The sequence below is a fragment of the Streptopelia decaocto genome (assembly GCF_964273445.1).
Source record: "Streptopelia decaocto genome assembly, chromosome: 3".
Lineage (NCBI taxonomy): Eukaryota > Metazoa > Chordata > Aves > Columbiformes > Columbidae > Streptopelia > Streptopelia decaocto.
In genome coordinates, this window is record NC_138656.1 from 33,425,138 (window position 1) to 33,438,927 (window position 13,790).

At 47.5% G+C, this 13,790-nt stretch overlaps 1 protein-coding gene across 2 annotated transcripts in view; it reads left to right on the top strand.

The window, feature by feature from the left end:
* Positions 1-13,790, top strand: part of MDGA1 (MAM domain containing glycosylphosphatidylinositol anchor 1) — a 143,284-nt gene that overhangs the window by 63,327 nt on the left and 66,167 nt on the right. For both annotated transcript variants that reach the window (XM_082048129.1, XM_082048128.1), the window contains 3 exons: positions 647-916; positions 1,317-1,646; positions 4,863-5,156. In XM_082048129.1, the coding sequence (XP_081904255.1) occupies positions 647-916; positions 1,317-1,646; positions 4,863-5,156 (894 nt within the window). The remainder of the gene's footprint in view (positions 1-646; positions 917-1,316; positions 1,647-4,862; positions 5,157-13,790) is intronic.

Sequence of the window (13,790 nt, forward strand, 5' to 3'; positions counted from 1 at the left end):
AGCCTTCTCTGCGGGGCTGCTTCTGCAGGGCCTGCCTAGAGTCAGGGGAGTTACACACAGGGAGAGCAGGAGGCACTGAGGTGTCTGCAGAGGAGTGGGCTGGATGCAGCGCAGGTAAGCAGGGCACGACTAGAGCGGCTTTCCATTGCACTTCTGCCATGATGCAGTTGCTTGCATCAGGAGTCAAGAAGCCTCTAGCCTTGGGTTTTCTGTTGCCAGATTTTCTCTGATTACCCCTTCTTCCGTTGCAAAGGGGGCTGTTCAGGTTTTTCTTCTGACCTGAGTCCTAAGCCCTTGAGAACCTGCACTGAACACTGCTAAAATATCATACCTAGCTTGTGCCCCAATTCTAAGCATTAGTGATGGAGTGGTTTAGGTATGACCTCCATTCTGGGATGGTGTGAGGTCCTGCTTGCAGTGTTTCTGAACCATAACAGAGCAGAATGCTCTAACTCAAAGAAATGGTAATGATCATGCTTTAGGTTCACAAACACCTTGTATTTGTAATGAATTCATGGATTGTTCCAGCTGTCCCTACTCAAACCAGCCATCTCCAAGAACAAAACCTAGCAAGTATGAAGCTGTGTACAGGCAAGTGGATGGGTAATTTTCAAGCTCAGCAGTGTCCCTCTTTGTCCCCTTCCAGCCCCACCTGCTCTGAAGCTGTCTGTCAATGAGACACTGGTGGTCAACCCTGGTGACAACATCACTATGCAGTGCTCTCTTACGGGTGGAGATCCACAGCCAGAGGTGGTTTGGTCTCACTCTCCTGGCCCAATGCCTCCCAATAGCCTTGTGCAAGGAGGCAACCTCACCATCTGGAGGATCCGTGTGGAGGACTCAGGCTACTACAACTGCACAGCCATCAACAACGTGGGGAACCCAGCAAAGAAGACAGTGAACCTGCTGGTGCGGTGTAAGTTGCTCTTTTTCTCAGAGCATGGGTTTTCAGAGTGGAGGGGGTAGAATTGTATTTCTCCTGGCTTCTCTTGCACAGCTGAGGGTGAATGTGATACTTAACAGCAATTACTATTCTTCAGAAGTGGCACTGCAAGCTTCTGTGCTCCCAGACTAACAGCTGTGCTAGCACTGCTTGCACCCTTGTTCTGGGCTGTAGCACTGTCCTGGGCTGGAGAATGGTCCCAGACTGCTAGATGTGAACCCCTGGGAATATTTTGTGGGAACCTAACTGTGGGAGGTCTTCGGACAGATTTTGCATGGACATATTGCCTTCCTGAGGAGCAAAGAGCTGTTGTCCTGTCCCATGCAAGACACTTGGCTGTCCCTAACTGGTTTTGCACTTGTGTTCATCCCAGCCATGAAGAATGCCACGTTTCAAATCACCCCTGATGTGATCAAAGAGAGTGAGACCATCCAGTTAGGGCAGGACTTGAAGCTCTCATGCCATGTAGATGCTGTCCCCCAGGAGAAGGTTGTCTATTCCTGGTACAAGAATGGGAAACCAGCCAGGTTCTCAGACCGGTTGCTCATCACCCGGAATGACCCCGAGCTTCCACCTGTGACCTGCAGCTTGGAGATTATTGACCTGAGATTCAGTGACTATGGCACCTACCTGTGCGTGGCTACCTTCCAGGGAGCACCCATTCCTGACCTCAGTGTGGAGGTGAACATCTCCTCAGAGACAGGTGAGCCTCTCTGTGGCAGTTCGGGACCTCAGGGGAGTGGTTGACATCACTAGCTGCCCCTCACCACCATCCCTCTGGCTTTTTTGAAGGGCCTCACATGAGTGTCTTGAATCCCAGTGGGAAAAAGTATCACATCCTCAGACAAGCATTGGGCTGAGACTGGAGATAAGTAATAGTTACAGATCCTCTGCCAGGTGTGTGCAGCAAGCACATCTTCCTTTATGTTTTCTCCCTATGAAAAGTCTCAAGTGCAGTCCAGTCAAAGCTACAGAGGCAAGTCTAGAGTGTGATGGCTCAAAGAAGGCTCCAAATTGAGAAGGAAGTGAGAGGGTCTGGTATTTCACCAAATTTCAAATGTCCTTTTGCTCAGAAGGGAAAAAAAGAGAAAGAAAGCTACTTGGAGATTGGTATCATTTGTCACAGCAAATTGTGTGAAGAGCTTCAATGTTTACTGGATTGCAATTGCAGTCTGTCTTAGGCACTCTCTGTAGGAGTCCAGGTATTATAAATGCCCCCCCCTTTAAAATCAGAGTCAAAGCTTCACCCCATGGCTTGCTGAAGAGAGGACTAATTTGTCACCTTGGGGACTGAAATGCAGGGTCTCCAGGGTTGTCTTTTTGCTTCTGGGGAAGTGGTGGGTCCAGCTCTGCTCTCCATTACATCATGTCATCTTGCTGCCTTTCCAGGACCTTGACAGTTCAGCACAAAGCAGCTTTGGGCCAGTAATCTGGTGAGGATTCCTGAGGGGGCCAGCTGGTCACAGATTTTGTCCTGAACCTTCACCGAACATTTTTTCTTAGTCCCTGGTTGTGTTGGATCCATTGATCAGGCTGGTCCCAGTCTTGACTCTGGACATTGCTCACTTCACCGCCCCCCCCCAAAGCAGAAGGTGCTGTGACTGCTTTTGATGCTTTGGGAAGCCCTTGTCCCCCAACAGAAACACTGGGGCCGGCCTGCTCCCAATGGGACCATGCCCAGTGCTCATTAGCAGCCTGGAGACTGAACACGGACTGTGCCGTGGACCCACAAAACACCAAAGGATGGTGCATCCCTTCTGCTGGCAGCCCTGCAAGTAGCGCTCTCTTTCTGTGCCAGCAGGCATCATCCCTGTTGTACCAACAGGGAACAAAACCTGGGGAACCCCTTAATCCTGGTGCAAAGCCAGCTCTCCTGGCCCTGTGTGGCTGCTGCCTCCAGGAACAATCCTTTTTGCCCAAGATCACTAGATGGCAGAGTGCAGTTGTGTTTAAGACTGCAAGGATAGGAGGTGGCCAAGGCCTGGGAGACGCCATCAAAAGGCTGGGCAGTGTCTGTTGACGGAGGTGTCGGTCCAAGAGCCGCCATCAAAAGGCTGGGCAGTGTCTGTTGACGGAGGTGTCGGTCCAAGAGCCAGCTGGCCACTGCTTCAAAGGAGATTTCTGTGGTGGCAGGTTGCTCTGTGTTCTGGCCCAGTTGGTGGAGGATGAGCCCCACATGCCTATGTGGATGCTTGGGAAGGGCAGGAGGGCAGCCCAGCGTGTTTTGATGCCTCTCTTTGGCAACCTGGGCCAGCAGAATTGCTTTGTGACCCAGGGAGTGAAACCAGGCGTCTCCAATGGGGCTGCTCTCCATACGGCAGCTGAGACCATCTAACATGCGGCATCCCCATAAACAGACACGAGCCACCCCCAACGGGTGGTTCCAACGTGAAATCTCAGTGGGCTTCCCCAGAGCACAGGGTCAGAGCAGGAGGGCAGCAGCAGTGGGTCCATGTTTCCCCACTGCGCAAAGCCTGAGCTCACCGAAGTGTCTGCCTCCAATGAGAGGCTCTGGGGAGATACCTTTAATTAGAAGAAAAATCTTCAAATGCAATTTAGAGCTTTTCCCCATGGAGAAGATTGCCTCTCACCAGGTGAGAGGCTGCCAGCAGTGCTGGGTGCCAAGAGTGCTCTCATCCCTTTACACAGGGACAGGGTGCAATGAGATTCCCCAGCCCACAGGAGACCTGTAAATTGAAAATGTGGCCTCCCTCTTACACAGGGAGGTTACTGTAGAGGCAGACTGTGCTGGAGGCATCCTAAATTTGCTCTTAAAGCAGCTGTGGGTTGTAAAGTGTGCAATTACTGTAGCACACTCTCCTTTACTGGAGCTGAATTGAGCTAACATTGGTCAGACCAGCTTGTTATAGCCTCCGTAGTTCTAAACTTTGATTTAAATGGAAACAAACTACATGGCCCTTGCGGTTATGGAAGTGTCAATCCAAGTGTCACCACTGTCATCAGTAAGGGCTGAAAAAGGAGCTTTCAGAAAATGATTGTGGCCATATTTACCTCCATAGAACTGTTAACTCTGAAGCCTAATACAAATGCCAATATTACACAGGTTTTAGCACAAACATCCCCTTCCTGGCTTCTTGGTGGAGTTGGGGATGTGAAAAACAAACCTCTCCCCACTGACACCTTTACTCCCTTTAGCTGCAGCCATTGGGTTTCTTGTGAGCTTTGTTAATCAGTAAAGCTTTGTCAGTGTATAGGTGGCTATTTTTTGAGTGTTACTGTGCCTCATGCTCTAGCCCTGGTTCACCAGCAGTTCTACTGGGTGAGCTGTTCCCAGCCTGGCCTGGAAAGGAGGCCAGACATAACCAGTGCACTGTAAATCTCAGTGTAAAGTAAGCAAAGACACTTAACAGAGCTGGCTCCTTGCTGTGGGTTAGGAGTGAACAGAGATCCTGAATGTCTGATAAGGCTGGAGATGTGATCTACAAGCACTAATCCTATATACCTTGGTTTCAGTCTGACCTGTGTAAGGGAGCTAGATACCTTGGCAGATACAATTTCTATTTCTTGGTGAAAAGACTGCAGTGCCATTTTGAAATTTGCTGACCAGAAGTGGAGAAATGGATCAAATAAGCTTTTACCTGTGGGTTCATCTGTGCTAGCTCTGCTGCTGGAAAGCATTTTGCAAACAGAGGGGTAGGAGCTGAGAGAATGTCTCAGTACAGCTGGTACTTGCTGTTGGCATTGAGATAACATTGCTAAATCTTCCTTGGTACCCCACAGCTCCAGACATCATGTAGGATGACTTACATGAGCAGTATGTTCCCATAGGAGTTGCACTGTGTCAAATGGAAACCTTTGGGCTTTATGGCTGGTGTGACCTGAACATAAGTATCTTGAGAATGTTCCTTGCTTGCTGGATACTAAGTGTAAAATTATTCCTTTCTTGTCTCCCTTTTAGTGCCACCAACCATCAGTGTCCCTAAGGGTCAGTCCACCATCACCGTCCGGGAGGGCTCCAGGGCTGAGCTGCAGTGTGAGGTTCGAGGGAAGCCCAAGCCACCCATCATCTGGTCCCGGGTAGATAAGGAAACCCCCATGCCTTCAGGAATGATGACAATGGAGACATATGATGGGAAGCTGCGCCTGGAGAGTGTGAGCCGAGAAATGAGCGGGACCTATAAGTGTCAGACAGCCAGGTACAATGGCTTTAACATCAGACCCCGAGAAGCCTTGGTGCAGCTCAACGTGCAGTGTGAGTACAATCATACAGTACTGGAGCACCTGTCTGAGTGCCTGTGTGCACAAAAGCCTGTGGGCTGAGCGGGGTTGACACGCTTAGTACTGCTTTCACGCAGAGTTGACCTTTCTTACTGGGCTGAACAGACACATCTCTTTTGTCTGGAGACCTTTGAACAGCTTGTGTTTAATTGCCTTGGCTACACAAGGCTGAGGGCAGGATATACCGTATGGCCAGCGTGTTGCAAGTGGAAAGGAGAGGTGTTGTGTGTGTTTGTACGTAATGCTTTCCTTTCCCCTACCAGTGGATGAGTGCAGAACAACAGTTTTACAGGTGTGTGTTTGTGTGCATTACATATATGTAAAATACCTTCAGGGTACGTTAGTAGGATTGTAAGCTCAAAAGGTAGTGAATGAATGTTAATTAGATCGTTTCCACCCCACAACCTTTTCTTCAACTTAGTTACCCTAGCTGTTATTTCTCAACATGCCTGAACCATTTTTCCTGAAAAGCAGCGTTATGCAGACCCTCATATGGACTGCGTAATCCCAAATGGTTTCCATGCAGTACAGCTGTGAGTAATGGAAAACTGATTCTTAGCATGTGGTGTATCGAATGATTTCAGCGATGGGTGATGCTCCCAGCCCCACTTGAATATAGTGAATATAGAGGGAGGGATGCTGCTGGTGTCTGCATTGGGTGACTGTCTCCATCCTTTCCCTTTAGTGGTTCTCCCGCCAGAGGAGTGAGTGCCTGCTCAGCTCCCATGCTGTTGAGGTGTGTTTTGATGCATGGGGGTCTGTGCTCTCTCCTTCAAGACTTTGACTCAGACATGGAGAAGGCAGCTGAGTTAAATGCCATGGTCTGGAAGGAGCTGTGGCTGTAGGAATAGCCCTTCCCGCAGACCTCGTCCCATTGGGACAGCACAATGGCTGAACTCCTGCAGAGTCTTCTGAGCAGTGTGGATCTGGCAGGCATGGGATAGGTATGGAGCAGGTTAATATTCACCTTGGCACACTGCCTCTGGGCTGTGACTGACGAGCCTCCAAGCACAGCACAGCAGTGCTCGTTAGACATTTTGCAATGCGCTTCCCGGGATGGCTTCCTGGGAAGAAGAGGAGTGGGATGGGAGCGGAAAACCTGGTTGAAGCTGACCAGACACTATGCTCACAGATGTGAGCTGCTGTGAATGCAGCGGTAATGAAGGTGTGCAAAATCTTGCAGGCACTTTGAGTATTCAAAGATCCTCTTCTAAAATTATGTCTGTCCATTCAGGAGCATGGCAGGAATTAAATTACAGTACAGGGACAGAGAAATGTGTGCAGATTTCCATGTAGGTAAGTATGTGGAGAAGCTTCCCTTAAGCAGGGTAGAAATGTGCATCTTAGTTTAAGCTGCTTTGGAAGGAGGGCTGTGTCAGGTGTATGGGGCATGGCAGGACATGGCAGGAGGGGTGACTCCTGGTCACCCCAGGAACTGATGTGAGATGCAGCAATATGTCACTCTGCAGCAAAGAACCATCAGACCTGCTGGTGTCCCATTTGTTGTTGGTGTTTGAAAGCTGTGTGGTCCTCACTGACCCTCTATACCCCTGCAGAGAGAGCAGCAGTGCCAAACCTGATGAATTCAGGTTTACTAGGTGGTCTGTAGGTTGATCGCATCACTGAATCGTGGGCAGGACATGATTCCCCTCACAAGAAAGATGGTAGGTATGAGCAGAATCTGTTCTGGGGCAGAGCCTTTGATGTGACCTGCAAGAAGGCAAGGATGTGGTGAGATCTTGTGTAAAGATACTCTTCCTACAGCTCTTCCCAAGGCCAAGCAATACTTTATTGTGATCTTGCCCAAGTGACGTTGGCATGGTCCATGCAGCAACCCACCCAAATGGCCCTCTTCTGTTTTCCATCAGTTCTGTGCACCCTTAGTTGGAGCTGGGAGCATACTGAATGTTTGTGCACCTGCGCTGCTGCCTCCTCCGGGGACGCTGTGGAAGGAGCTTACGGTGGCACTGCCTGTTCTGTGCCTGAGCAGACAGCTTTGGTTTTGGGGCTGTCAATTTGCTCCTTCCACCGGCATGAAAAGCAAGCTGCAAACCAAGAAAGTAGGGCAAGAGTTGCCCTTGTTCCCTTTATAGGCTCCCTGTTTTCCCCTCACACACACACGAAAACCCAGCAAACACCCAGTCCCTGTTTGTCTCTCTCCTCCTTGTCTGCACATCTGGAAGGAGGTGGGTGCCACAGCGGGGCCCGCTGTGGTTAATTGAAACGTTGCTCTCCTGCGTGGCCAGCTCATTAGTCTGGTGGCATGCTCTGGAATTCTCATCTTGTCAGAAATGGGGATCGTGTGGCTTCTGCAGCCTCTGTGATGAATGCTTCCCCCGCATCGCCCAGCCCCTGCTTTTTAGGTGGGGGTGTGTGTCCGCACTGGCGTGCGCGCAGGGGTGTGTGTGCGGGCAGGCGTGCCTGGTCATGTGTCGGTGTGAGCTCCTTTTGAACGGGCTCACTGGAGGGAAGAGCAAATTCTGGGTGATAATGTGGTTGTTTCTCTGGTTTGCTCCAAAGCTAAAGTTGCAAAATCAATACAGCAGATCTGATTGGATGTCAGAAGCTGTTTCTGTGTTTCTCTTTTCTTTTTCTCCCCTCACCCTTATGCATATAGTGCTGTATTGTGACAAACTAACACAGAAATAGGCTTTGCCAACTGGACTGCAGTTGTGGAAAGAGAATGAGAAGGAAAAAAAGAACAAATCCGCTGTCAAAAAAAAAGAAAAAAAAAAAAAGAAAAAAGGAAAAAAATGTGTTTGGGCTTTTTTTTGTGTGTATTTTGCAAGCAGAAAAAGTTGCTCTTCTTTTATCTTCTGAGCTGTAATTGCCTATCGTCAGCTCTGTGACAGGCCGGATGGTCTGTTCCCTGGACTTCTTGGTCTGAACTGTAGAGCTCTGGAAGATGAATAAGTTCATGAAAGTCACTGCAGCCTTATAGCTCTGTGGTTAGGTTATATTGGTTATATACTGGTTAGAGTGAAAAACTGGGCTTGTCAGAACCGCTGGGAATCTGGGTCCCACTTGGAGTGACAGTTTCTTGTTGTCTTTTCTTGTAACTTCAAAATAGGAGTAAAACTGACCCATCTCTTCAAGGATTTGTGAGGTATAATGAACACAGCACTTTGAAATCTCGAAATAAAAATAGTAGTGGAAGGTCAGAGTGCTGTTGTTAATGATATCAGTGTTATTGCTAATGCTGTTGTCAAGGGGTTTTTCAGAACCAGGTATTTGCTCAAGAAAAATCCCAGCAGAAAAATGAATCCTCTGTAGAGGTGGGTTTAAAAATCAAGGCTGGGTCACACTGTGTAGGTGAAATAGCGTAAGGCTGTAGAACACACACTGGGCTTGAAAATATGCAGCACTCTGGATTTTGGAATACAAATTGTCCTTTGAGTCAAAATGTGTGAAAGGAGGAAAGTAAGTATATGTGTGTGGATCAGTGAGCCGGATGCTACCCAGATACAAATTTAGCAAGTACATAACTCATTGCAAAAATGTATTAGCTGTGTATCCTAAAAGCCTGAATGAAATACGATTTCTGTGAATTACAAAGATTAGTAGTGACTCTAAACTATAGCTGTTGCTGTAACTGAACTTTGAGATAACTGTCTTATCATGGTTAATATTACATTTACTCTGTTAGAGCCCTGTATAACAGTGTGGTGTAAATTGCAATCCTGGTACATTGTCCTGTTTGAATGATATGGTTGTCAGCTCTGATGCCTTGTCAATCCTGAACAGCATGTCAAAAACTACTGGACAACTCGAAGTCCAGCTCAACCCTGCCCTCCACATCCCACCTAATCCTTGATACATCTACTCCAGTATTTTCCCACAGACATGTTTATCCTCACTCACAGCACTCACTACTTGCTGTCTCTGGCCCTTGCTCAATCACCTGAATGAGTTCTCCCTCTCTGGATAACCACCAAAGCCTGGTAGCAGAGCATCCCTGTCTCCTCTATTGAGAGTTGTTAATTACTTCACCAAATTCTGATAATTGGATAAGCAGGCTTTTGCTGGTGCCATTTTTGTCTTTGGCAGAAGTCTTGACATCTCTAAGTGCCCAAAGAAAGGAACGAAGAAGAAAGAGGAGATATTTATGTAGAGTTGCCCTTGTTTTGGAGAGTCAGTTCTGAAAGATGATCCTGTTTCTCATCTTTGGGTCACAAAGCTAGTGAGATCTTGGCAAGACGAAAGACTAGAAAAGGAATTAGCCTTAATGTCTCCTTCTCTGGAATAACATAGCCTGCAAATTTGTCCCCTTCTGGATCCAAAATAGTAGTCCACAATTGTCAGGGATTTGCCTCCAAAGGATTAGGCTTATTGCCCTTAGGTAGCATTTTGCCACATTAAGCAGCAGGTGGATTATTGTGGTTTTTTTATCTTCTAAGTATAGTGAATATGAGGTGTAATCAGGAAAGCAGACTGACAGTCACTTTGGAGGAGTAGTTACTGCGGTGAACAAGACTGCAGGAGACATTGCATATTCTTAGACATAGGTATTGCTCTAGGGCCAGTGACCAGCAGGTCTGGCTCTGCCCAGACCTGGAAGGCAACCAGAATATGTCCTGCTGGGGCATCTGTTGCCCTTGTCATTTAAACTAATGTTCAAGTGGGCACAGTTATGTTTTCCCATTCAAGCTCACATGCTGGCAAATGTTATTGCTGGTCACAAACTATTGACTCATTCCTCCTTAAAATCCTGCTGAACCCACTGGCAGTGCTGTACATCAGGTAAGCAACAGTCAGCATCAATTTCTCCCATTATCTACCCTTTTTCCCAAAAATAAGACAGGGTCTTATATCAGTTTTTGCTCCAAAACGTATTACTTTTTTACATGGATAGCTACCTGGACACTATTTAAATTGCCTTTTTTTATGGACTGTAACTAAGGCTTATTTTTGGAATAGGGCTTATATTTCGAGCATCCGCAAAAACCCTGAAAAATCATGCTAGGGCTCATTTTCAGGGTAGGGCTTATTTTCAAGGAAACAGGGTATGTAGCAAACAGAAGAGCAGGGAGGCGGGGAAGGGGGTGATCCTGTAAATAAGTAAGAAGCATTGCTGGATCCGCACAACTGGAAATGGAAATGCATTAAACTGTTTCAATCAACTGTTGAAGCCATCGCTCAGTGTCGGTCCTCTCTTTGGATTCTCTGTCACCTCTGAAACATAAGCTTGGATATTAACTACTCCATTAAAAGCATTCTTGAGACATTCTCCTGGCATGGAGATGGTTCTTCAGAGTGGCTAGGACTGGGTTTTGGCTCCTGAGAGCTCCCTGTGGCTCTCCTTGCCTATGTGCAGGGAGTCTAAGAGAAATGAGACTGTGGCCAGAGCTGACCCATGTCTGTGACTGAGCTGGCTTATCTGTCTTGCTGCTTGGCCATGTGAGCAGGAGTATGGAGCCATCTGCTAAGAATTTTAGACTTGGCTGATTTCATTTCTGAGTGTATTTATTAATAGTGACTGTTTTATTTATTGTTTTTTTTAGTTTTCATCAGTGTAGTCCACCCTGACACCCCCTTCAAGCTGGGGAGTGCAGTTCAGGAGCTAACTTGGGGGCAGAACGTGACCTTTTTTTTTTTTTCCTACCCTTGCAGTGGCTGGGACTTTCCCACCCTTTCATTTGTGCTTCAGGATCCCAGTTCTACATGGTACAGGTCTTGTTCCCAAGAGAGTGAAACCCCAGGTTCTCATACCAACCAGAGCTCTGGGATGCTCTGGTTCATTTTAAACCATCAGAGGCTTAAGAATGAGCAGATATTCTGGGGAAGGTGTGTCAGTATTCAAAGCCATGGGAAAACTGTGCCTTCTGCAAGTTCAGTGTTTGCAAACCTGGAGACTTTCATTAGCAAAAAGAAGAAAACCGTTTGTAGTCATGGTCATGACCTCGAACAACCTGTGTGAACAAAGGCTGACCCAATCTCACTTTGATGGAAATCCTCCCTGTTTATCCCCTAATTTGTTATATGGAGGTTTGTGTGACTAAGCTGAAAGTATACAGGTTATTTCTGTGTTTTTATCAATACACATAACCCCCTCGCTCCCCCTGAAAAGAGCAGAGCGTTTTGTTTCTGATTGTCAACAGACTTTCCGCTAGCAGTATTGTGGCTGGGATTAAGTTGCTTAGAGCTTGTATTTGTGCACGTAGCCCTGTCCTCAGCGATACGGCGTCAGGATTGCTCACTCCATTTCCCAGTGCCTGGGCTGCTAACAGCTAATTAGAGTTGTCAGTCTAAGGACAAGCTGAAGGAGGAATCAGTTTTACTCCATCATGGCTGTAAACCCAAATGGCCACAGTTCTGAGCACAATAACAACCACGGAGGCTTAGCTGGCCTCAGATTTGTTTTAACAATTAACGTAACTCGGTCCTGGCAGATGGAGGCTGTGACAGCACTTAACATCGGGTTTGAATTTGGTCTTAAGATGAGGTTGCACCAAATGTAGCTGAAAAAGAGGATGGCTCCTGTTTGTCTAGGACTTGTTTGCCATAGCCTCCTGCCAATCTCATGGCATTGAGGGGCAGGTAGTCTGACATGCTAAGGGTGCTTAGTTAAAACCACATTCTTTGTAACGAACTTCTTGTTTGCGAAGCAAAGCCCGCGGACTCCCCGTGCTGCCTTTTTTGTAGCATTTGGCATATACAGATTTGAACAAAAATGTCTTTCATGGGGTAATGTAATTGTATCAGTTTGGGCTGCCCTTAATTTTTCTCCTCAGTGCGTAGCAGTTAAGACTTGCTCTGCAGGACCCTGTTTTCTTCTCTGTTTGCTGTGTTGTATGAAAGGTTCCCACATACTGCCACTCACTGAGATTTTCTTGGGAAGTCTCTCTCACATCCTGACCGCTTTTCTGATTTACCTCTTTGATTGAAATTGGCCTGACAGAGCATGTCTGCACACTGTGGTGGCCAGGAGACATAGGAGACTTGAGACATAAAGCAAAAGGTCCAGATGGCAGGGAGAATTCACCGGAGCAGTGGAGGCTGGGAGCAGATTTTGCAAAGCTGGCGTGTTTGTGCACCACACGTCAGATGCAAAGTACCAGGAAGCCTCCTCGCTGTGCCCTGGGTAAATGACCACAAAAGAGAGGATGATACCCAGATATATGCATCAGAAAGATGGGAGCCCACCTTAAAGAGGGGACCTGGGTCTGCTACATGAGATGGCAGCCTGCCTGTGCTGCTGTTCAGCCTTTGTGCAGCTCCTTACTCATCTCTAAACACCTCTGTGGTTGTAATGATAGACTGAGTAAAAGCTTCTGTGAGAGCTCCTCACCTAGAGAGATGAATTTTTTTGTTCAGAAGAGAACTAGTTTAAATCAGCTAATCCATTTTTCAGATATTGCTAAGAGAAACAAATACACTTTGCATAAGCTGCCATTATCCTGGTTTTTGGCCAGACTCTTCAGGAAGAGCAACTTAATTTTATCAGGAGAGAGAGAGATCGAAGCTATCCAGTTTTGTCAGGAGGGACAGGAGCTGTATACACCCAGTGGATAGCAGACAGTCTTAGTCATCTCGCTGTGGACAGCTGCTCACCTACCGTGACCCCGTTCACGGCTGAACACCACATCGTGCACTGTTCTAATTCAGACATTCCTTTTAAGGTTTTCCTGCCATGGCAGCTATTTTCCCTGTAGGACCTAGCTATATATCAACTCGTTGGGATAAAAAACAACTCCAGAGTCCTCTCAAGGCTGGGCATCCCACAAGGCTGTGCATGTTTGGGTCTCGCCCAAGCATGCCCTTGTCTTTAAGCCACAGGGGCATACTGCTGCTGAAGTACTGTCAGACACTTTCCCGTTGCTTCCCATCTTCCCATTCTGAAGAAACTGCTTTGTTTTTGAGCCCTGTTGTTGTTGTCTGAGTTTAAGGCCAGAGGTAAATCACCTGTATCAAAGATCTCTGAACTGTGGTACAGCTGGTCGTACCCAGACTCCATTGAGGCAGCTTGGCTGGAGGGAAAGGTTGTCCTGGCTCTGCTGCTGTTTGCATAGGGATTCCATCTGCATAGGGATTCCTGCACAGGTTTCCATCTAGCATACACTGTGAGTACTTCTGCCATGTACTTACCTCCAGTCAGCAGGTCAGAGATGGTGAGCTTGGCACAGCAGCTGTCTCCAAGCTTTCTCTCTTGTTCTGTGCAGCACTGGTACATGTCCAGAGGACGTGGCAACTGGGCCAAGGCAGAGAAATTGCTACAGATCCTGGAGTGTGAGGGGGTGGGATATTCCCTGCCAGAGGTGAGGGACAGCACGAGAATGTGAGTTTATAGGGAATGCAGGAGGGAGAGGAGGAGATGGTACCTGCTTGTATGAGTTCAATGCAGTGGTCATATTTGAAAAAGAAAAGTCTTGATTTTGGGCCTCTAGACTGGAGAAGACAGAAGAGAGCTAAGAGAAGGGGAAGGTTTGTATATGTGTTCTAGCAAAAGTCTGCCGCTGACACGTGAGCAGAGTAGATTTGGGAAGGATTGTGCTATATGTGGTAACACTGGCATCGGGAGACATGAGGCAAGGGAGGTGGTAGATGGAGGGAATTAGAAAACTGCTGTCAGTTCTCATGTTTTAAGGCTGGGGTCTCAAGACAGGAAAAG